The sequence below is a fragment of the Oncorhynchus mykiss genome, chromosome 25, assembly GCF_057628025.1.
Source record: "Oncorhynchus mykiss isolate SJ-2025 chromosome 25, ASM5762802v1, whole genome shotgun sequence".
Lineage (NCBI taxonomy): Eukaryota > Metazoa > Chordata > Actinopteri > Salmoniformes > Salmonidae > Oncorhynchus > Oncorhynchus mykiss.
The window spans coordinates 9,183,086-9,208,931 of NC_143046.1; the positions used below are offsets into that span (position 1 = coordinate 9,183,086).

General features: G+C 42.7%; 1 protein-coding gene across 1 annotated transcript in view; it reads right to left on the reverse strand.

The window, feature by feature from the left end:
* LOC110504535 (protocadherin Fat 2) overlaps positions 1-25,846 on the reverse strand; it is a 75,123-nt gene that overhangs the window by 12,676 nt on the left and 36,601 nt on the right. The window contains exons 16-23 of the mRNA XM_036969560.2: positions 23,760-23,993; positions 20,435-20,824; positions 16,030-16,241; positions 15,405-15,542; positions 15,018-15,161; positions 8,752-8,949; positions 7,571-8,411; positions 6,737-6,900 (exon numbers count right to left, since the gene is read on the reverse strand). Coding sequence (XP_036825455.2) covers positions 6,737-6,900; positions 7,571-8,411; positions 8,752-8,949; positions 15,018-15,161; positions 15,405-15,542; positions 16,030-16,241; positions 20,435-20,824; positions 23,760-23,993 — 2,321 coding nt within the window. The remainder of the gene's footprint in view (positions 1-6,736; positions 6,901-7,570; positions 8,412-8,751; positions 8,950-15,017; positions 15,162-15,404; positions 15,543-16,029; positions 16,242-20,434; positions 20,825-23,759; positions 23,994-25,846) is intronic.

The window sequence follows — 25,846 nt, forward strand, 5'->3', positions numbered from 1 at the left end:
AGTGATCATGGGCCTCTTGGCTGCATCTCTGATCAGTCTTCTCCTTGTATGAGCTGAAAGTTTAGAGGGACGGCCAGGTCTTGGTAGATTTGCAGTGGTCTGATACTCCTTCCATTTCAATATTATCGCTTGCACAGTGCTCCTTGGGATGTTTAAAGCTTGGGAAATCTTTTTGTATCCATATCCGGCTTCAAACTTCTTCACAACAGTATCTCGGACCTGCCTGGTGTGTTCCTTGTTCTTCATGATGCTCTCTGCGCTTTTAACGGACCTCTGAGACTATCCCAGTGCAGGTGCATTTATACGAAGACTTGATTACACACAGGTGGATTGTATTTATCATCATTAGTCATTTAGGTCAACATTGGATCATTCAGAGATCCTCACTGAACTTCTGGAGAGAGTTTGCTGCACTGAAAGTAAAGGGGCTGAATAATTTTGCACGCCCAATTTTTCAGTTTTTGATTTGTTAAAAAAGTTTGAAATATCCAATAAATGTCGTTCCACTTCATGACTGTGTCCCACTTGTTGGTGATTCTTCACAAAAAAATACAGTTTTATATCTTTATGTTTGAAGCCTGAAATGTGGCAAAAGGTCGCAAAGTTCAAGGGGGCCGAATACTTTCGCAAGGCACTGTACATACATACATTCACACGCATACACACACACATATCCTACATAGCTACACGTACTCACACAGAACAATAAATAATAAATAATAAATAATAAACATATAAAACTTGCAGCAGCACTATCAAGGTTCTTATTGGCTATTTCTAGCCTTCGCTGAGACGACAAGCCAATCATTAGTTTTTAGATTTTACAGCACCTTACGCAACATTTATCTGCTCATTTCCCTAATCATCCCGTTCACTCCGTCCAGTATGAAATACAGTTGAATAGTGGAGACCAGAGTCTATCAAACTTGGGCTGTCTCTTGTGGAGGTCATAAGTGAGCTTTTCAAGAGGGAGAAAGTCAACAATCTGGTCAATCCACATTTTAAATGTAGGAGGGGTATTAGAGGCTCACAATAAAATAATACATTTCTTAGCAAAGTATGTAATAGTCATAAGCCAATTGTCTCTGTCAGGATCAAGAACAAAGTCCTGCTGGGCATTAAGAAGATAGATACACGGGGTCATATCAAACTGTACATCTAGTATTTTCTGTGCAGCAGTATGTATAGATTGCCAGAATCTGGCAATCTCTCTACAGCTCCAAAATACATGCATATAGCTTCCACTTTCAGAGGTAGATCCTTTACAGTTAGGAGACATATCTGTTTTCATTCTATGGAGTCTCAAAGGAGTGTAATAATATTTGTACAAAAATGTGTAATTAGATTCTTTCATTTTTACATTAGTAGAGGTGCAGTATACCCTGTTGCAAACCTCCGCCCATAGCTCATCACTGGTTAGAGCGTTGGACTAGTAGCCGGAAGGTTGCAAGTTCAAATCCCCGAGCTGACAAGGTACAAATCTGTCGTTCTGCCCCTGAACATGGCAGTTAACCCACTGTTCCTAGGCCGTCATTGAAAATAAGAATTTGTTCTTAACTGACTGGCCTAATTAAATAAAGGTAAAATTAAATTAAAATAAATAAATAGTCAGACCAAGGTCTTTTTCCCAGATTATTTTTAAAGGAGTAGAGGAGGAGCCTCCTTTCTCAGAAAGGAGTCTATAGATATAAGATATTTAGCCTTTAATGGATTGTGCAGTGACAAGAAGGGTTTCAACTTCATTCAACTGAGTTCTAAACCTCTAAACCTCTTCTTGGTACATTGAATTCACTGCAGAGCTCTTGAAAGGATTTCAGTGTAGTGGTTTTCTGATGAAATAGGTCTGAAAAGGTCCTGATTCCTAGAGTATGCCAAAGATTAAAGTTGGCATCCCTCAGAGCTTTTGGCAGGTCTGGGTTGCCTACTATAGGCAAGTGAGAACATATTTGGGAGGAAATGCCCAGGTATTTCTTACAGTCCCTCCACGCTAGTAGGGTGCTGTAAATCACAAAGGTTTTGGCTATGTTGCCCACTCCACTAAAGTTATTAATGAATATAATTGAGCTTAAGGGCAAGGAACCACAGGATTGGGCTTCTATCTGAATCCACGTTGACTCTTGTCTGTTTGTGATCCATGTTAGCATGTTGCGGATTTGGGCAGACGAGTAGTACAATTGAAGGGAGGGTAGGGAAAGACCACCCTTAGATTCAGGTTTCGATAGTGGAGAACTTGATCCTAGGTTTTTTATTGCCCCATATAAATTTGGTGATGCTTTGGTTAGTTGTTTTGAAAAAGGAAACTGGGAGATGGCATGGGAGCATCTGAAATAAATAGTTCAGTCTAGGGAGGATGTTCATACGCATGACATTAATTCTTCCTACTAAGCTAATTGGGAAGGAGATCCAGGTTTGGAGATCGTTCTTGATTCGATCCATGAGTGGAAGATAATTTTCCTTGAAAAGGCTATTCAGATCTGGTGCTACGAAGATCCCGAGGTATTGAAACCCCTGTGTTTTCCATTGGAAAGGACATGGTGTCTTCATAGAGCTGGTGAGTGTAATATTGAGAGGGCAGACAATGGATTTGTTAAAATTGATCTTATAACCTGAAAACTTGCCATACTGAGCAATTGTGTCTAAAATGGGAGGGATTTCTCAGGGTTGGATATGAAGAGCAAGACATCATCCGCGTAAAGCGAAATCTTGTGCTGCAGGCCGCCTGCCGAAATACCCATAATACTTGGATTGCTCCTTAATCAATGTAGTTTTGGCAGATCATTAGTTTAAACTGGAAATAATAGAGGTTCCGTTCCAACCTGACATTATTGCCATCTCAGCCGTTCCAACCTGACATTATCGCCATCTCAGCCATTCCAACCTGACATTATTGCCATCTCAGCCGTTCCAACCTGACATTACTGCCATCTCAGCCATTCCAACCCAACATTATTGCCATCTCAGCCATTCCAACCTGACATTATCGCCATCTCAGCCGTTCCAACCCGACATTATTGCCATCTCAGCCGTTCAAATCTGACATTATTGCCATCTCAGCCATTCCAACCCGACATTATCGCCATCTCCAACCCAACATTATCAGGTCAATTTTGCTCCAGAGAAGTAGCTAATTTTTCCCTCATTGGTGCAAATTCTAGCTTAGTTTCTAACTCTCGTTAGCTAGCTATCAAGCTAGCCAGGTTTCCTTAGCAGGTTGTACTCAGCCCACAGCCCTTGAGGCTTGTACCACAGATTGTCCCAGGAGTGTGACTGTTTGAATCCCTGCTGTTTGTTGCTGTTTCCATCTGCCCTGCAACCTGCTGTGTCTGGAAATGCGGAGGTGACAGCACTGCCTACATTGCTACCATAACAAAGACCAAAGCTGGTGGGAGTACTGTTGAGGACAGTCGTGTCTCTCTATCACAGGTGAAGGATCTTTAAATCAAACAAAAAAGTTCTACAAGCAGTTGTTACAACAACAAGAATATCACTTCAAGTGTTTTATCCAAATACTGGTGGATTCAACTAATAAAATAATGGACAACCTGGCCAGAGAGGTTCAGGACCTGAAGAACAGTTTACAGTTTCCTAGGGTCAGAAGACTTTAATCAGGAGAACAGCAAGATGACAGCAAAACTACTTGAGAGAGGACATCATTTCTGTATGTGAATCCATGATAACCATGACAGAGAAATCCGATTATCTCAGGGGAAAATCAAGGCGGAACACAACATTGTTGTGGACGGTAAATCAGATGAAACCTGGATTGAGTCTGAGGACAAAGTGAGGGAAATTATCTCGGAAAAGCTAAAGATGGGACTGGAATCCCACCACCGGTCCAGGTGACAGGCCCCAAATCGATCGTGGACAAGTTCCTGAGGTTCAAGTACAAGGTAACTGTTCTGGAAAGACCCTAGTATTTTAGAATTAGTCAAAGAGGGCTATCCTGAAGCTGTGCACCAGAAGAGGAAAGAACTGATCCCAGTCATGAAAGCTGCCAGAGAGTGTGGGGACATTGATTACATCCGCTATGACAGGCTCATTGTCCACCCTCCCTCCCAAAACCCTGGAGGGATGAGAGAGCCAAGCCTAGCTTCAACATCGTAGCACATACTTACACACACCAACTGATTGATGGACTGCTGAATAATGGGGTTTTTCTTGCTTTGTTTGTTCTTTTCCTAATGGGGTTTTTACCAGGGCCCTATGGGGTAGTGCACTACTAGCTCCCCTAATGGGGTAGTGCACTACTAGCTCCCCTAATGGGGTAGTGCACTACTTTTTACCAGAGCCCTAATGGGGTAGTGCACTACTTTTTACCAGAGCCCTAATGGGGTAGTGCACTACTTTTTACCAGAGCCCTAATGGGGTAGTACACTACTAGCTCCCCTATTGGGGTAGTAGACTACTTTTTACCAGAGCCCTAATGGGTTAGTGCACTACTTTTTACCAGAGCCCTAATAGGGTAGTGGACTACTTTTTACCAGAGCCCTAATGGGGTAGTGCACTACTAGCTCCCCTAATGGGGTAGTACACTACTAGATCCCCTGACGGGGTAGTACACTACTAGCTTCCCTAATAGGGTAGTGCACTACTAGCTCCCCTAATGGGGTAGTGCACTACTAGCTCCCCTAATGGGGTAGTGCACTACTAGCTCCCCTAATGGGGTAGTGCACTACTAGCTCCCCTAATGGGGTAGTGCACTACTAGCTCCCCTAATGGGGCACTACACTACTAGCTCCCCGCGTGAGATGATTATGATCAGAGGGTGTCCTGTACAGCCACTGTGACTAGTAGCATTAAGACTATCTGCTTCTTTACAGTGTCTATCTAGCATGCTTCTCCTTCTCCTTCTCTATCATGCTTCTCCTTCTCCTGCTCTAGCATGCTTCTCCTTCTCTAGCATGCTTCTGCTTCTCCTTCTCTAGCATTCTTCTCCTTCTCCTTCTCTAGCATGCTTCTCCTTCTCCTTCTCTAGCATGCTTCTCCTTCTCCTTCTCTAGCATTCTTCTCCTTCTCCTTCTCTAGCATGCTTCTCCTTCTCCTTCTCTAGCATGCTTCTCCTTCTCCTTCTCTAGCATGCTTCTCCTTCTCCTTCTCTAGCATGCTTCTCCTTCTCCTTCTCTAGCGTGCTTCTCCTACTCCTTCTCTAGCATGCTTCTCCTTCTCCTTCTCTAGCATGCTTCTCCTACTCCTTCTCTAGCATGCTTCTCCTTCTCCTTCTCTAGCATGCTTCTCCTTCTCCTTCTCTAGCATGCTTCTCCTTCTCCTTCTCTAGCATGCTTCTCCTACTCCTTCTCCTTGATAATAATAGATCTAATCTCTTACTATTGTTAAAGGCTACAGTGGTTTTATGTGACAAGTCACCCTTTCTTCTTTCTCCACAGGCTTGTCACAGGCGCTTTTGTTCAAATGGGAAAAATCTATTCCATTTCAAAGGTAATTTACTTGAAAGATGTGGAATACATGAAAAAGATTTAGCCGGTGATCGGTGAGTAGGTCCTAAACTTAATTTCCATTTCAGAAGTTTCTGAAGGATGTATGTGCCTGCTGCTCCCATTTTCCTTTAGGTCAGAATATTGATGAGATTTGGGAATTGATAAGAATTTGTACAAGGTGCTGTGAAGCCTAACTCTCAAGGGAAACACATGAATCGTGTCGTATCTTCTGATGAAGTCGGTGTGAAGTAAAAGGGGAGGAAAGAAACTGAAAATAAATTCTTGACAAACCATGTTTAGCAATTCCTTTTGAAGCAATTTTCTTAGAATTAAAAGGCCCCGATGTTCCAGGAATGTAAAAACCAGAAATAGGCCTAAGCATGGAAAAAAAGTGAATGCTACTTTTGATGTTTCAAGAGTGAACAAATGTAATATTCTATCTATATGTATTCAATGCCACACAAATGAAGAGAAATCCATTGGGAGTGTGTTGCATGCGTGTCAAGAAGTTTTATCTGAGCACTGAGAATTCTTTATCCCTCTCTTCAAAATATACAATAATTTAATATTCCCTTTAAACTTTGTGGCTAACCTACATCAGCACAAAACTGACTCTAGCTCAATATTCCAAACCCCAGCAAGAATTAGCCGATGTACTGGAGCTTTTTTTTTTATGTCTTGCCAACACTTAAATTTAAATTCCAGAAGTGTCTGAAGAATGTGCTGGTCCTTTTACATTTTTTTTTTTTTTTTAAACTCAGAGTATTGAGTTTGTCAATACTGAAAACAGATCTGGGACCAGGCTATGAAAGAAATTGATGGAAACGGGGACATGAAGATAGAGACAGTCTTTACCACAACATGGTTGGATCAGTTAAAAAGTCCCATTGATCAACTGACACAGACAAAGCCAGCAGAGGGACTAATATGATAAGAGATCAGTATGGTTTGACCCTGGAATCCACTCGGAAATGTTTTGTTCAGCCCTCTGATATGCAATCAGGCATTTTTAGATTAGGGCATATGTAAACTGCTACAGGACAGGGGACGGGGACGGGGCACGGGGACGGGGGGGGGGGGGGGGGGCTGCCAAGGAAAAGGAACATGTTGCTTTTATGATCTCTGATAACAACGCAGTGTATTATCATAGTATGCTTGATACTGTGATGCGATGATGTAAAATGGGCTATAGATCAAATGGACCTGATTGGATGAGACACGAGAGATTATAAAAAAAAGCTAATAACGACGTGTGTTTTTTCATCTCCAATAATAATGAATGCATGTGAGCTTTACATTACCTTCAAGCTCCCCCAGTTGGTTGCATTGGTATTCATGACAACCACTTGTTGCTGGAAGGTCTTGATGCGCAGAGAGAGACGGAAGTTCTGACTCTCCTCCTCCTCCTCCTCAGTCTGATACAGGTATTTCAGATAGCCCGTCCCGTCAAAACTCACAGCAGACTCTGAAGTTGAAAAAAACGGTGCAAATGTTAAATATGATTTGTAGAACATGTCTAACTAACATGTAGGCCTAATATTCAAAGCACTTATTTTGGATGACGATCTGGCCGTCAAATTAGGAATAGTCACTCAAATTTGTTCTCATAATCAAATCTCCTTGATTGAAACAGACAAAACCCCCCAAATTCCCCTCATGTATTATATTTCAGTCTCAGATCTTCCATGTCGCTTTCCTAGAGACATTTGGTTTGTTGAGGCTCTGGGTTTAGCTAAAATAGTCTAAATAAAGAGACGATAACCTCAATGGAAATACGTCTGCCAGACAGACAACAGTAACTAAGAAGACCCACGACAACAAGATAATCACTAGTACTATGCTGGTGGCTCCTAGCTGCCATCTGCACCCAGATAATCCCCATAGGAATGTGAAGTGAGTTAGATCATGAAGGGGGTGACTTCAGGCTCCTACTGTGATCATAGAGAATGTAGGAGACTATTTGACTGATAGGGTTCAAACCCAGGATCTACTGTGTGTTAAAAGTACCCGTTAGCCCACTAAACCAAAGCTTAGGCATTGACTTGTAGAGCTAATGCAATTGTTCACGTCTCAGGCACATCTCACACAAGTTACACCTACCGTTGCAAAGCCAGACATGTTCCCAGTACACCTACCGTTGCAGGGGCAGACACTCTCCCAGGTGTGTTGTGGGGTGATGAAGCCGGCCCTGGCTGTGGCGTAGTGGCTCAGCCTCTCCCCTCTCATCTGGACTGAGTTCCTGCATCCTCTAGGAGGGCATTCTGTCCCTAGACACCCATTGTGATGCACCCTGAGAACACTCAGGCCCAACGAGTCTTCTATGTCAGCGATGATCCCTGCCAGCCGGTTGGTTGGTAACGGTTCTACAGTTCCACCATGCGGCCTCCATAGCAGCAGAACCTCCAGGACCAGGGAGTTGGGTTGCTGCTGTAGGCTCACCAGGTGGAGGTCTTGCCTGGTTATACCCAGGGCCGTGCTGAGGCTCCTCTGGAGGCCTCTCCAGAGGTCCCCCAGGAACTCCTCCGGGGAAAGCCCAGCCAGCTGCAGAGTGAGCCCAGCGTCCAGGGCCTGTTGTGTGGGTTTCCATACATGGACCTTCACCCCGGCCCACACGCTGAACTTCCCATCGGAGACGCTGACATTGAGGGAGTAGAGACCAGGTTTCAAGTCTTCGTCGGCCCAAATCTTCCCATCCACCAGGTCCACAGAGAACCTGGAGAGGCCTCCAGAGGGGTCTGAGCTCGGACCTGGGTCTCCCCCATCGGGAGACTCCGAGATCAGCTTGTAGTTTAGGATGTCGTGCAGGTCCTGGTCGGAGGCATGGAGCTTGCCTATGACTCGGTTGGAGAAAGTGTCTCCTGTGGTGGTGATGAAGACTTCCAGGGGCATCACAGAAGGAGGGTACTTGCTCTGCTCAGTGACGTTGATCTTCACCACGCAGATGGAGGAGAGAGGAGGGTGTCCGCTGTCTGTCACCTGAGGCAAGGACATGAATAGAAACATACATTATCAAATGTCCGTATCTGCTAGTACTGTGTAGGTATAAAGTTTGACTCCATTTTAACATCCCAAATAACCAGTGGGCATTGTATAGATGTCAGCAGATTACAACCAGGTAAATATGTTTTGCTTGCAACGTTTCAGCATCACTGTGTCTTCTTCACCCATAACAAGGAACAGTGATGACAAAATGTTTGTTTGTTTTTTTGTTGTTACCCAATAAATGACTGGGATGTTTTCCATATGGAATGTGCAACTATAGTTCCAAAGTTTATTCACCGTTAGTCAGCACCTCTTTTTTTAAAAAAATCGTTACCTGTATTTTCAGAAGGTGCTGTGGCTTGGTCTTCTTCTTCAGAGGGACAGAGATGGACAACAGACCTCCCTGGTCTACGTGGAAGCGGCGGTCCTCGTTCCCAGACGCGATGTGGAATGTGAAGGGAGGTCCATTCTGAGGGGTGTCTCTGTCTGTGACCACCAGCTGGAGGATGCTGCTACCGATGGCCTCGCCCTCCTGACAAGGAACATACGGTACCATCGTTAGTTAAGTAGTCATAGAAACTAGGTCAAGCCTTCCATAGCACCTTGTTCCACAAGGGTCTAAAACAAGACAGTGCCTAATGATTTTACTACAACAAAAAAAAACGTGCTGATTGCGATCTTATCTCGAAGAGGGGAAAAATGTCAAAAGTTTCCAGTGACTTGCCGGAAGTTTCCACCTGCCCCGAATGCTACAGTACTTGGCTGGTGCTTGAAAGCAGACAAGCTCATACCACAGTGTGTACTGTGTGATGTGCTACAATTTGGCACAACAAGCCACACACACCTAGCCTTCTCCTCAGGCCGCTCCATTTCAGCTGGAACGGGTCCTTGAAACAGAGTGCCGTGTTTTGGTAGAGATATGGGAAGGAGGATGAAGGCCAGCGATGAAGATACGTCTAGGCGACGTCTTGTTGACGCCAGCCTGGCGTGTTGATTAAATACGGCATTGTCCGGATGGATAGACTTATATTTGCGTCTCACACCGTTGCCGTGGCAATCTCTGGGAAAGAGACGTTACCACGGAAGTGTTGGGGTCACCGACGACAGGAAATGAACGTTACTGTGTCAATAACATTTTCATGTTTGGATTATTTCAGGAGTTCATAAAGAACTATGACATACTGTATGTTCCATTGTTACTGTTAGGTGCTATGGAGTTACTGTTACAAAGACACTGTGTTATTCTGTTTTGTCGGGACGTCGGTCCGTTCAAAAAGGAGCAACGCAGATGTGGGCTCCTACTATTTAAATAGAAGTTGATTAGAATCTGAATGTGTTGTTCCTGCCTATTGTTTTTACTGGCAAAGTGCTACGAAATGTTACTTCAGGTTGGTGCTGACTTCCTGCTTGAATTTGGTTAAAAGGCAAATGAATTTGCTCATATTTTCAGAACTTGTTAGCTAGCACCTGTGTGTATCAGACGATGTGTAACCACGATATCTTATTTAGTAGTTGAGGGTCACTTACTCTGAGTTATTCTGTCATGTATCATGTACACTGTAATCGTTTAAGTGTTAATTCTTTCATAACTCATTTTTATTTTACTTGGCAAGTCAGTTAAGAACAACTTCTTATTTTCAATGACGGCCTAGGAACAGTGGGTCAGGGGCAGAATGACAGATTTGTACCTTGTCAGCTCAGGGGTTTGAACTTGCAAACCTTTCAGTTACTAGTCCAACACTCTAACCACTAGGCTACACTGCCACCCATCCTATTAGTTGAATTGAGTAAATGTATTCCTTGTTTTACAGAGTAATTCTTTGATTGCCCATTGTGCTCATAATTTTGTAGGTATATTGGTAGTCGTTATTCACACTGTACACACAGCATATGCTTGGGTTCCAACTTGAAATCTCTGATCTGCTTGCCTCAATAAATGTAACGCTAGTACATTGGGTCGCCAGGGTTAGCTATTTGTATCTCAAATCAAATAACATTTTATTTGTCACCGTGTGCCGAATACAACAGGTGTAGACTTTTACCGTGAAATGCTTAGTTACGAGAGTTTTAACCAGCAACACAGAGTTTTTAAAAAAGTACGAAAAAACAAGTCTCTTAATAATGGCATAACCGTACAAGAAAGGCACATGTTCAATAGAGTCACACTACTAGGTGGTGATGGAAGAAAGGCACATGTTCAATAGAGTCACACTACTAGGTGGTGATGGAAGAAAGGCACATGTTCAATAGAGTCACACTACTAGGTGGTGATGGAAGAAAGGCACATGTTCAATAGAGTCACACTACTAGGTGGTGATGGAAGAAAGGCACATGTTCAATAGAGTCACACTACTAGGTGGTGATGGAAGAAAGGCACATGTTCAATAGAGTCACACTACTAGGTGGTGATGGAAGAAAGGCACATGTTCAATAGAGTCACACTACTAGGTGGTGATGGAAGAAAGGCACATGTTCAATAGAGTCACACTACTAAGTGGTGATGGAAGAAAGGCACATGTTCAATAGAGTCACACTACTAGGTGGTGATGGAAGAAAGGCACATGTTCAATAGAGTCACACTACTAGGTGGTGATGGAAGAAAGGCACATGTTCAATAGAGTCACACTACTAAGTGGTGATGGAAGAAAGGCACATGTTCAATAGAGTCACACTACTAGGTGGTGATGGAAGAAAGGCACATGTTCAATAGAGTCACACTACTAAGTGGTGATGGAAGAAAGGCACATGTTCAATAGAGTCACACTACTAGGTGGTGATGGAAGAAAGGCACATGTTCAATAGAGTCACACTACTAGGTGGTGATGGAAGAAAGGCACATGTTCAATAGAGTCACACTACTAGGTGGTGATGGAAGAAAGGCACATGTTCAATAGAGTCACACTACTAGGTGGTGATGGAAGAAAGGCACATGTTCAATAGAGTCACACTACTAAGTGGTGATGGAAGAAAGGCACATGTTCAATAGAGTCACACTACTAGGTGGTGATGGAAGAAAGGCACATGTTCAATAGAGTCACACTACTAGGTGGTGATGGAAGAAAGGCTTTGAATAGAACCACAGGGCCTGTTGAGTTTAGTCACATAATAATGGAGTCAGATTGATGAAAATAGTTGATTATATTCAACATAATTTCTACATAATGGTACATTTTCACCAAATACAGGTTCAAATACTATTTAAAATCTGAAATAGGTTGAACTTTGCTCTAGTCTGCCTGGAGTGCAAGATAATGCGTGTTTCCAGTTGAATCCATTAAGCCAGGTAAACTCAATCAATCCCAGATGAAGTATTTTAAAGGATTTTGAACCCTGGTCTGAAAGAGTCTGAAAGAGGATGGACACACAGAGTGGAGGTAGATGGTGAGTATAGTCAGCCTCCGTAGACACACAGAGTGGAGGTAGATGGTGTGTATAGTCAGCCTCCGCAGACACACAGAGTGGAGATAAATGGTGTGTATAGTCAGCCTCCGTAGACACACAGAGTGGAGGTAAATGGTGTGTATAGTCAGCCTCCGTAGACACACAGAGTGGAGGTAGATGGTGTGTATAGTCAGTCTCTGTAGACACACAGAGTGGAGGTAGATGGTGTGTATAGTCAGCCTCCGTAGACACACAGAGTGGAGGTAGATGGTGTGTATAGTCAGCCTCCGTAGACACACAGAGTGGAGGTAGATGGTGTGTATAGTCAGCCTCCGTAGACACACAGAGTGGAGGTAGATGGTGTGTATAGTCAGCCTCCGTAGACACACAGAGTGGAGGTAGATGGTGTGTATAGTCAGCCTCCACAGACACACAGGGTGGAGGTAAATGGTGAGTATAGTCAGCCTCCGTAGACACACAGAGTGGAGGTAAATGGTGTGTATAGTCAGCCTCCGTAGACACACAGAGTGGAGGTAGATGGTGTGTATAGTCAGCCTCCGTAGACACACAGAGTGGAGGTAAATGGTGTGTATAGTCAGCCTCCGTAGACACACAGAGTGGAGGTAAATGGTGTGTATAGTCAGCCTCCGTAGACACACAGAGTGGAGGTAGATGGTGTGTATAGTCAGCCTCCGTAGACACACAGAGTGGAGGTAGATGGTGTGTATAGTCAGCCTCCGTAGACACACAGAGTGGAGGTAGATGGTGTGTATAGTCAGCCTCCGTAGACACACAGAGTGGAGGTAGATGGTGTGTATAGTCAGCCTCAGTAGACACACAGAGTGGAGGTAGATGGTGTGTATAGTCAGCCTCCACAGACACACAGAGTGGAGGTAGATGGTGTGTATAGTCAGCCTCCGTAGACACACAGAGTGGAGGTAGATGGTGTGTATAGTCAGCCTCCGTAGACACATAGAGTGGAGGTAGATGGTGTGTATAGTCAGCCTCCGTAGACACACAGAGTGGAGGTAAATGGTGTGTATAGTCAGTCTCTGTAGACACACAGAGTGGAGGTAGATGGTGTGTATAGTCAGTCTCTGTAGACACACTAAGTGGAGGTAGATGGTGTGTATAGTCAGCCTCCGTAGACACACAGAGTGGAGGTAGATGGTGTGTATAGTCAGCCTCCACAGACACACAGAGTGGAGGTAGATGGTGAGTATAGTCAGCCTCCACAGACACACAGAGTGGAGGTAAATGGTGAGTATAGTCAGCCTCCGTAGACACACAGAGTGGAGGTAAATGGTGTGTATAGTCAGCCTCCGTAGACACACAGAGTGGAGGTAGATGGTGTGTATAGTCAGCCTCCGTAGACACACAGAGTGGAGGTAGATGGTGTGTATAGTCAGCCTCCGTAGACACACAGAGTGGAGGTAGATGGTGTGTATAGTCAGCCTCCGTAGACACACAGAGTGGAGGTAGATGGTGTGTATAGTCAGCCTCCACAGACACACAGAGTGGAGGTAGATGGTGTGTATAGTCAGCCTCCGTAGACACACAGAGTGGAGGTAGATGGTGTGTATAGTCAGCCTCCGTAGACACACAGAGTGGAGGTAGATGGTGTGTATAGTCAGCCTCCACAGACACACAGAGTGGAGGTAGATGGTGTGTACAGTCAGCCGGAGGGGAAAAGCATAGAGTTGATTTCATACTGTAGCTGAATTAAACACGTGTTGACGAGAGTCCACAAAGTAAAGTCACACACCCTCCGTTTGAGGTGGCTGGAAAACAGCCACAGCAACGGGTGTGGCTGAAATAGCCAAATGGGTTTTATACACCTGTCAGCAACACCTGACAACCATCCTTCAACCACTTATCCTCTCTTAAATGGAATCCCACCGAGAGGCAGCAATGACATACAAGTAACGTTGCTACGTTACTAATAAGAAAGTGTGTGTAACGTGGTGGAAGTCAATGAGTAGTTGTAGGACAGCAGGTCTAATTTACAAACTAATGATCAATACTGTCTCTGCACTTTCCACACCGGATGCTAACTGATAGCCTAGCCCATTGTCTATTCCTGGTCGGTGAAACTCTCTTTAGTTTCAACGGTTATGAAAGCCTATGTGGCTAATGATGCTAACTGATAGCCTAGCCCATTGTCTATTCCTGGTCGGTGAAACGCTCTTTAGTTTCAACGGTTGTGAAAGCCTATGTGGCTAATGATGCTAACTGATACCCTAGCCCAGTGTCTATTCCTGGTCGGTGAAACTCTCTTTGGTTTCAACGGTTGTGAAAGCCTATGTGGCTAATGATGCTAACTGATAGCCTAGCCCAGTGTCTATTCCTAGTCGGTGAAACACTCTTTAGTTTCAACGGTTGTGAAAGCCTATGTGGCTAATGATGCTAACTGATAGCCTAGCCCATTGTCTATTCCTGGTCGGTGAAACTCTCTTTAGTTTCAACGGTTGTGAAAGCCTATGTGGCTAATGTAACCCACGCACCATCTAATCCTCAAACGTCTTGTGAATGTACTATTGTATTGCCTGTGTTGAGTACAGAAGTTCATATATAATGACCTGTGGAGACTCAACCTCAATAACGGTGTTGTATCCCGTTATACCTTCCCTCTATAGCGTATCTCTTAACTACCTCATTATCTCGTAAAACATTTTAAATCATTATTTGTAGTATTGAGTTAATTGGGTTCTTGAGGTCTCAGAGCTTGACGACGTTTCTGAATGACAACATGGTAATTGACTGTTGATTAAGATTGTGGTTATAGGATTAACGGTTAATGATGACTACTGATGAAGTTAATTCAAGGGTCTCTCTATATCCAACCCTTAATGGTGCCCCTGGCATAAACAAATTCATCAAATATAATACATCAGATCAATTCATTATTTCAGTAATTAATCAATAGATGGCACACGCCTGATTGGTTCTTCAGCTATCAACCATTCCACTCCTGCCTGCCTGGTGTGTAGAAGCAGCCGGGGATGGTCGGCTGTTTGGATGCTGATCGTGTAGATGGAGAGAGAGGGAAACTGTGTGTGTGTGTGTGTGTGTGTGTGTGTGTGTGTGTGTGTGTGTGTGTGTGTGTGTGTGTGTGTGTGTGTGTGTGTGTGTGTGTGTGTGTGTGTGTGTGTGTGTGTGTGTGTGTGTGTGTGTGTGTGTGCGTGTGTGTGAAAAGGGAAAGTGGCCTGTGTTGGGTACCTGAAGGACCAGGTTGTGTTTAATCTGGGAGAAGACAGGTGGGTTGTCGTTGACATCGGACACGGTCAAGGTCACTTGGACCGCGGTAGACAGAGGAGGGTCTCCCTCATCGGCTGCTTGGACCGTCAGAGAGTAGTGAGTGATCTGGGACAGGGAGAGAGACCAGTTAGATACAGGATATCAGGGTTCTACGACTTTCTTGACTTCTTTCTCTTAGCTTTCTCTTAGCTTTCTCTTAGCTCCTAGGAGAGCAAAGGGCTTCAACAGTTCATCTCCAGGGAACCCTGTTCTGAGTAGTTTTTTTCAACTTTATTCCAGGTGATCCCTTCCCCATATAAAGGCACAAACTACCCCCCCCCCCCCCCCCCCCCACACACTCCTCCTCACCTCCTCTCTGTCCAGCGTGGCCCTGACTATGATCTCTCCACTGCGAGGGTCGATGCTGAACTGCCCCTGAGGGTCTCCACTGGAGATGGAATAGTGGATGAGGTTGTTCAACGGCCCATCCAGGTCGATGGCTGTCACCTTGGAGTGGGGGAAGGGTGGGAAAGGGGGAGAAGAGAGGAGAGATAAGAAGGAGAGAAGAGGGGGTTGAGAGAAGAGGGGGTAGAGAGGAGAGGGGGTTGAGAGAAGAGGGGGTTGAGATGAGAGTGGGTTGAGAGAAGAGGGGGTTGAGAGGAGAGGGGGTTGAGAGGAGAGGGGGTTGAGAGGAGAGGGCGTAGAGAGGAGAGGGGGTAGAGAGAAGAGGGAGATGAGAGGAGAGGGGGTTGAGAGGAGAGGAACATTGAACTGAGCTTCTTGGCTCTTATTGACACCAAATGAAATGACAGTCGTATTATTATTATCTCAACCAAACTGCCATGTTCTATAAGTACTCAGATGTGTTTCTATCCAAATGCCAAATTCAAATTCAAAACAACTTTATTTGTCCCCTCGGGGAAATGACTTGAGCACATTGAATTGTGTACTACAATCACTGGTTTCTGAAGTGACAGTTGAGAGGGATAACTACCTGCATCACCACATCGCCAGGCGACAGGTCCTCTGAGACGTCAGCACTGTAGTCTCGCTGTCCGAACACGGGCGTGTTGTCATTGACATCCGTGATGTTGATAATCACCATGGTGATGTCGCTCAGAGTCGACTTGCCTCTCGTCCCCTCCAGTGACAGGTAGTATTCACGACACCGCTCAAAGTCTAAAGAGCCATTCACAGCCAGAACACCTGAAAAACACACAACACAAACTCTATTCATTTAACTGACAGCTGTGTTTTAACTTGGTCTTGTGCACACTGACACAGTCCTGGGTTGACGTGTGGGTTTTCAGTATATGTTCTAAGCCTTCAAAAACAATAGGACAAATTACAGCGATTTACAAAGATCACCACAGTGACAATATGTTCAATTCATCTTGTGGTGCTCTTTAATTAAAAACTAAAATGCTGACATGTTTCCACCTGATGTTTTTTTTTGACAGTGCTCTTTCAATCTCTCACCCCCCCCCCCCCCTCTCTCTCTCTCTCTCTCACGCCCCCCTCTCCTTCACTTCCCCCCTCTCTCTCACCCCCCCTCTCTTAATCTCCCACTCCTCCCTCCTCTCCCTCACTTCCCTCTCTTTCTCCATCTCCTTCCTTCCTTCCTTCCATCTCTTTATCTCTATCTCTATCTCTCCGCATTTAAATGGGGCAGGGAGAGAGAGAGTTCCTGGGTTCCTGGGCCGTCTGCCAGTCTGGTTTACACACTTCATAAACACAAGACAAGATGACAACATAACAACAGACATAACTGCCACCTGCATTCCTCTTACAACCAAACCAGGTTTCAACATGTGCAATTATATCACACAGGTACAATTCTCTGTTTGCTGAGCTAGTTAAAGCCTTCTAGAGCTGACCCTTGTTCAACAGAATAGCTAGGATATTGTCCTTCTTCTGTGATCAGTAAATAAGGCTGGTAAAGACCTGTATTTGTTGAGACAGACAGACAGACAGACAGACAGACAGACAGACAGGCAGGCAGGCAGGCAGGCAGGCAGGCAGGCAGGCAGGCAGGCAGGCAGAGGGATTGGGGTAGTTACCGGACCCCTCAGTGCTATTTGCCTTTTTCTTAATTTTTTTTGTATAATTTTTTCAAACAATACAAAACATCCATAGACAAATGGCAACATACAGACAGACGCTCACCAACATCCACAACATCACCCCTGCCCAGACCCACCTGCTCACACATCTGTCTTTCTCTCTCTCTGTTTTTCTCTCTCTCATACTCCCTCCTACACACATCTCCAGCGCCCGCATCTCTCTCTGCCACATGGCCTCAACCTGCTCCATTTTGTTTCTCTCCGTCGTCCCACGCACTTTCAACATTTAGATAAACTATTTTTCAAACTAAAGAAAACAACCTAATGTACTATGTCATACTGCAGGGTTCTGCTCTGAAGTACAACCACAAAGAGAATCATGAATTCAAACTCATTCAAACCTCTAAACTTTCTCTTTCATGTGACTAGCTAAGACCAAAGTAAAAAAAGAAAAGAAGATTAAGCTTCCAATGTCTGTCTCCATTGATACAACATATAATACATAACATTAAGCTTCCACGTCTGTCTCCATTGATACAACATATAATACATAACATTAAGCTTCCACGTCTGTCTCCATTGATACAACATATAATACATAACATTAAGCTTCCACGTCTGTCTCCATTGATACAACATATAATACATAACATTAAGCTTCCACGTCTGTCTCCATAGATACAACATATAATACATAACATTAAGCTTCCATGTCTGTCTCCATAGATACAACATATAATACATAACATTAAGCTTCCATGTCTGTCTCCATAGATACAACATATAATACATAACATTAAGCTTCCATGTCTGTCTCCATAGATACAACATATTAAAATACATAACATTAAGCTTCCATGTCTGTCTCCATAGATACAACATATAATACATAACATTAAGCTTCCACGTCTGTCTCCATAGATACAACATATAATACATAACATTAAGCTTCCACGTCTGTCTCCATAGATACAACATATAATACATAACATTAAGCTTCCACGTCTGTCTCCATAGATACAACATATAATACATAACATTAAGCTTCCACGTCTGTCTCCATTGATACAACATATAATACATAACATTAAGCTTCCACGTCTGTCTCCATAGATACAACATATAATACATAACATTAAGCTTCCACGTCTGTCTCCATAGATACAACATATAATACATAACATTAAGCTTCCACGTCTGTCTCCATAGATACAACATATAATACATAACATTAAGCTTCCACGTCTGTCTCCATAGATACAACATATAATACATAACATTAAGCTTCCACGTCTGTCTCCATAGATACAACATATAATACATAACATTAAGCTTCCACGTCTGTCTCCATAGATACAACATATAATACATAACATTAAGCTTCCACGTCTGTCTCCATAGATACAACATATAATACATAACATTAAGCTTCCACGTCTGTCTCCATAGATACAACATATAATACATAACATTAAGCTTCCACGTCTGTCTCCATAGATACAACATATAATACATAACATTAAGCTTCCATGTCCGTCTCCATAGATACAACATATAATACATAACATTAAGCTTCCACGTCTGTCTCCATAGATACAACATATAATACATAACATTAAGCTTCCATGTCCGTCTCCATAGATACAACATATAATACATAACATTAAGCTTCCATGTCTGTCTCCATAGATACAACATATAATACATAACATTAAGCTTCCACGTCTGTCTCCATAGATACAACATATAATACATAACATTAAGCTTCCATGTCTGTCTCCATAGATACAACATATAATACATAACATTAAGCTTCCACGTCTGTCTCCATAGATACAACATATAATACATAACATTAAGCTTCCACGTCTGTCTCCATTGATACAACATATAATACATAACATTAAGCTTCCACGTCCGTCTCCATAGATACAACATATAATACATAACATCAAGCTTCCACGTCTGTCTCCATAGATACAACATATAATACATAACATTAAGCTTCCACGTCTGTCTCCATAGATACAACATATAATACATAACATTAAGCTTCCACGTCTGTCTCCATAGATACAACATATAATACATAACATTAAGCTTCCATGTCCGTCTCCATAGATACAACATATAATACATAACATTAAGCTTCCATGTCTGTCTCCATAGATACAACATATAATACATAACATTAAGCTTCCACGTCTGTCTCCATAGATACAACATATAATACATAACATTAAGCTTCCATGTCTGTCTCCATAGATACAACATATAATACATAACATTAAGCTTCCACGTCTGTCTCCATAGATACAACATAACCAAAAAAGCCACTTCTTTACTTTGACACGTGGCAATGATAAAAAAACAACTGTGTGGTGCGATAATGGAACTATGTACACAAATTGATTAAGTTGCTGACAAGCCCGGAGATTGGTTTTTCACTCAGTCCCAACCAACCTCTATGAGACTCCTTGCCCTGCTACAGGTAGATCAGGCCCTGCTACAGGTAGATCAGGCCCTGCTACAGGTAGATCAGGCCCTGCTACAGGTAGATCAGGCCCTGCTACAGGTAGATCAAACCAGGGAGGATTTGTAATGAATGGGACACCAAGAGAAGTCAGGGAGAAAACAGTAGGTACTTCTCTTGGTGTCCCATTCATTACAAATCCTCCCTGGTTTGATCTACCTGTAGCAGGGCCTGATCTACCTGATCTACCTACTCTAGGTGCATGTCAGTGCTGGACCAGGCAGTATGATACCGTACTGACTATGTTACACTCCTCCAGAGTAACTGGTTGCTGTACAGTGTATATCAGCAGGACCTTTACAAAATCTGTCAAAAGTGCACCGGTACTGACAATATACTTTCAATCACTTCTCTGCCTCGCTGTGCAATACTGTTACGATATCTGACTTCTGAGTGGCAATAGAAAGCAGACTTATCTCTGCCAAAACATTCAAGAAATGGTACTTCATTGCAGTCAGCAGCACGACCAGGTGAATAGGTATTTGCTTTTTCCCTTTAGCGTTGCATCAACCTCATAAGTGGGCTTCTCTGCCTGCTCCCAGTTCTTTCTTGCTGATGTTGGTGTACGTTTCAGGGTTTAAAACAACCGTGTGGTGGGATGATTGCTCTTGGGATGGAACTATACACAACCCGGCTACTGAATGGTTTGACAACTAATACAGAGATTAGTTGGCGCTTCATGAATATGTGAATTTGCACAAATTAACTCAAATACATTTTATGAAACCTTACGGAATCTCATGGAATCTCACAGAACCTTACTGACCCATGGAACTCAAGGAAGTAACGGAACAGAACCTTACCAGTTGCCGGGTGCAGGTAGAACCTTCCCCCCTCGTTGCCAGAGACGATGGAGTAGACTATGGGTTCCGTCTCGGTCCCGTCTCTAGTGAGGGCAGAGACGCTGATGACCTCTGATCCTACCAAGGTGGATTCTGGGATCTGGGCGGAGTACTCCTGGCTCAGGAACACCGGCTGGTAGTCGCTCAGGTCGACAACGTGCACCGTAACTGTGGCAACGGAGTACAGTTGTCGGGGAAGCCCCCGGTCTGTGGCTTTGACCTTGAGTTCAAAGGTCGACCGTGTGTTTTCAGCCAGCGACCTCTCCAGGCGCAGGATACCGGAGAACTCTTCCAATGAGAAGTGTCCGCTGTTGTCCTCAAGTAAAGAATACTTCACCTCAGAGTTTATACCTGCAGAAGGAGAGGAGAAAATAGGAGTCAGTCTGGTTGTTCTGAGCAGAGACTATTTCATATAGAGACAGGACACTATCTAGCTACTATTATCTCTATGACATTTCACCTCAGAGATCATATCTGCCGGAGGAGAATAGGAATTATCAGTCTGGTTGTTCTGAGCAGAGACTATTTTATATAGAGACAGGACACTATCTAGCTACTATGATCTCTATGACATTTCACCTCAGAGATCATATCTGCCGGAGGAGAATAGGAATTATCAGTCTGGTTGGTTTGGCACGACGAATTTGGGTTTCTTCCAAGGTATGCTAGGAGTTAATGGCCTTACCAAAGCTGTATCAAAACAATATGCATCGTGCAATTATGAAGAACAATAAAATAATAAACATCCACAATAAACGTCCATAATTAACATCCATAATAAACATCTATAACAAACAGCCAAACACCCATAATAAACGGCCATAATAAACAACCATAATAAACAGCCATAATAAACAGCCATAATAAACAACCATAATAAACAGCCATAATAAACATCCATAATAAACGGCCATAATAAACACCCATAATAAACAGCCATAATAAACACCCATAATAAACGGCCATAATAAACAACCATAATAAACAGCCATAATAAACAGCCATAATAAACAGCCATAATAAACAGCCATAATAAACAACCATAATAAACAGCCATAATAAACGGCCATAATAAACACCCATAATAAACAGCCATAATAAACAGCCATAATAAACAGCCATAATAAACAACCAAACATCCATAATAAACAGCCATAATAAACAGCCATAATAAACAACCAAACATCCATAATAAACAGCCATAATAAACATCCATAATAAACAGCCATAATAAACAGCCATAATAAACAGCCATAATAAACATCCATAATAAACAGCCATAATAAACAGCCATAATAAACAGCCATAATAAACAGCCATAATAAACATCCATAATAAACAGCCATAATAAACAGCCATAATAAACAACCATAATAAAAAACCATAATAAACAACCATAATAAACAACCATAATAAACAACCATAATAAACAGCCATAATAAACATCCATAATAAACAGCCATAATAAACAGCCAAACATCCATAATAAACAGCCATAATAAACATCCATAATAAACAGCCATAATAAACAGCCATAATAAACAGCCATAATAAACAGCCAAACATCCATAATAAACAGCCATAATAAACATCCATAATAAACAGCCACAGGGTAATACATGATTAGGTATGTGTTTCTACACACCTACAGGAGTGGCCCTGTTCCTCAGGATAATACATGATTAGGTATGTGTTTGAAGGTTAACAATGAGATAAGGCATGGGGGAAGTTTATGCAAGAGGTCTTTATAGACAAAATGAGAGCAATGTATCGATCTAGGAGACTTCAAAGAGGGCCAGCCTACTTTCTGATACAGAATGCATGCGATGTGTCCTGAACCTGCTGCCCGTAATAAAGCATAGTTGTCACGATCGTTTAAAGATGGATTGGACCACGGTGCTGCACGGTAGGCGTACATTTTGAATGTATTAAATGAACACCAAAAAAACAAGAAAGATAAACGACACGTAAAGTTTTGTAGCGCTAACACAGCAACAATACAAAAACAAGATCCCACAATCCAAGGTGGGAAAAAAGACTGCCTAAGTATGATCCCCAATCAGAGACAACGATAAACAGCTGCCTCTATTTGGGAACCATGCTAGGCCAACAAAGAAATAGAAACATAGATTTGCCCACCCGAGTCACACCCTGACCTAACCAAATAGAGAATAAACAAGGCTCTCTAAGGTCAGGGCGTGACAATAGTGCACTGTGATAAACTGCATCCAATGATTTCAGTGTATTGGCAGCTGTATTCATATAGATGGTGTCGCCATTGTCTAAAGCCATCAGGAATGTTGACTGAATTATTTGCTTTCTACTATTTTTACAAAAGACTGGACCTGTTCCTATAGAAGAAGTCTATTTGAATTCTTAATTTCTTAACCAACTCATCAACATGATTTTTGAAAGATAGCTTTTCGTCAATTCAGATGCCCAGATATTTATAAGCGGGGACACGAACAATGCATAAATTAGTGATGCATTTGATGACTCATAACCCGCAGTCTCGGTGGTTATATCCACAGGGCAGGCAGATTTTAGCTCATGAAATATTGTGTGGATGAAGGACGGGTGGGTGGTGGTCAGGAAGTATATCTGAGAACTGTCTCTATGTTATGACTTGGGAGATAGGAGAATAGTCTCTATGTTATGGCCTGGGAGATAGGAGAATAGTCTCTATGTTATGGCCTGGGGGATAGGAGAATAGTCTCTATGTTATAACCTGGGGGATAGGAAAACAGTCTCTATGTTATGACCTGGGGGATAGGAGAATAGTCTCTATGTTATGACCTGGGGGATAGGAGAATAGTCTCTATGTTATGACCTGGGGGATAGGAGAATAGTCTATGTTATGACCTGGAGGATAGGAGAATAGTCTCTATGTTATGACCTGGGGGATAGGAAAACAGTCTCTATGTTATGACTTGGGGGATAGGAGAATAGTCTCTATGTTATGACTTGGGGGATAGGAGAATAGTCTCTATGTTATGACCTGGGGGATAGGAAAACAGTCTCTATGTTATGACCTTAGTAAGTATATTGGTGTAGAGCCTCTGCTACATAAAGGGGAGATTTAGATTTGACCATAGAAACAGAATTACTAGGTCAGACAAAGCCCCTCAAACCATAACTCAAAACGTCAATGTCCATTCTAGTCATTCTGATTCTATAAATTTTGGCCCATAGAAATAGAATAACTAGATCAGCAAATCCCATTTCAGACTATCCCACAGAATGGGAATGTCTACTCTATACATTTTATCTCAATAATATGACTTACCAGTGTCAGGGTCTTTGGCGTAGATGACAGCGATGGGTGTCCTGATGGTGGTGTTGTCGAACACAGTGACTTCATAGTGGTTGTTCGAGAACTTGGGAGGGTTGTCATTCATATCCTGGATCAGGAGTAAGATGTCTGCTTGGCAGGAGCGACCTCCGCCGTCCGTGACTTTAACTACCAGATCATACTCCCTCACCTTCTCCCGGTCCAACTGGGCCAGAGTGAACAATTCCCCTGTCACAAATAAAAATAACAAATAATTAGATGAACATATAGATGGACTTAACTTATTCCTTCTATCTCCTAGTGGAGCAGAGGGCATACAGTACAGTAAATGTATAGATGGAAACTGACTGACTGACTGAAAAACACATTGAGATATATATGAAAATGGTGGGAAAAACACTGAGGTGTAAATCAAAATGGTGGGAAAAACACTGAGATGTACAGTACCAGACAAAAGTTTTGACCCACCTACTCATTTTTTGTGCTATTTTCTACATTGTAGAATAATAGTGAAGACATCAAAACTATCAAATAACACATATGGAATCATGTAGTAACGAAAAAGTAACAAATCAAAATATATTTTAGATTTTAGATTCTTCAAAGTAGCCACCCTTTGCCTTGAAGAAAGCGTTGCACACTCTTGGCATTCTCTCAACCAGCTTCATGAGGAATGCTTTTACAACAGTCTTGAAGGAGTTCTCACATATGCTGAGCACTTGTTGGCTGGTTTCTTTCACTCTGCGGTCCGACTCATCCCAAACCATCTCAATTGGGTTGAGGTCGGATGATTGTGGAGGCCAGGTCATCTGATGCAGCACTCCATCACGCTCCTTCTTGGTCAAATAGCCCTTACACAGCCTGGAGGTGTGTTTTGGGTCATTGTCCTGTTGAAAAACAAATGATAGTCCCACTAAGCACAAACCAGATGGGATGGCTTATCGCTGCAGAATGCTGTGGTAGCCATGCTGGTTAAGTGTGCCTTGAATTCTAAATAAATCACAGACAGTGTCACCAGCAAAGCACCCCCACACCATCACATTTCCTCCTCCATGCTTCATGGTGGGAACCACACATGTGGAGAACATCCGTTCACCTATTCTGCATCTTACAAAGACACGGCTGTTGAAACCAAAAAATCTCAAATTTGGACTCATCAGACCAAACGACAGATTTACACCAGTCTAATGCTCATTGCTTGTATTTCTTAGCCCAAGCATGTCTCTTCTTCTTGTTGGTGTCCTTTAGTAGTGGTTTCTTTGCAGCAATTTGACCATGAAGGCCTGATTCAGGTCTCCTCTGAACAGTTGAAGTTGAGATGTGTCTGTTACTTGAACTTTGTGAAGCATTTATTTTGGCTGCAATCTGAGATGCAGATAACTCTAATGAACTTATCCTCTGCAGCAGAGGTAACTCTGGGTCTTCCTTTCCTGTGGTGGTCCTCATGAGAGCCAGTTTCATCATAGTGCTTGATGGTTTTTGCGACTGCTTTCAAAATTCTTTACATTTTCCGGATTGACTGATCTTCATGTCTTAAAGTAATGATGGACCGTCGCTTCTCTTTGCTTATTTGAGCTGTTCTTGCCATAATGTGAACTTGGTCTTTTACCAAATAGGGCTGTATACCAACCCTACCTTGTCACAACGAAGATGATTGGCTCAAACACATTAAGAAGGAAATAAATTACACAAATAAACTTTTAACAATGCACACCTGTTAATTGAAATGCATTCCAGGTGAATACCTCATGAAGCTGGTTTAGAGAATGCCAAGATTGTGCAAAGCTGTCATCAAGGCAAAGGGTGCCTACATTGAAGAATCTCCAACATAAAATTATTTAGATTTGTTTAACACTTTTTTGGTTCCATATGTGTTATTTCATAGTTTTGATGTCTTCACTATTATTCTACAATGTAGAAAATAGCAAAAAAATCAGAAAAACCCTTCAATAAGTAGGTGTGTCCAAACGTTTGACCGGTACAGTATTTCAAAATGATGGGAAAAAAGGGCCAGACAGTAGGCCTATGCATTCTTTAAAAATAGCATCACAGTTTACAAAATATTTACTGAAATCTATCAA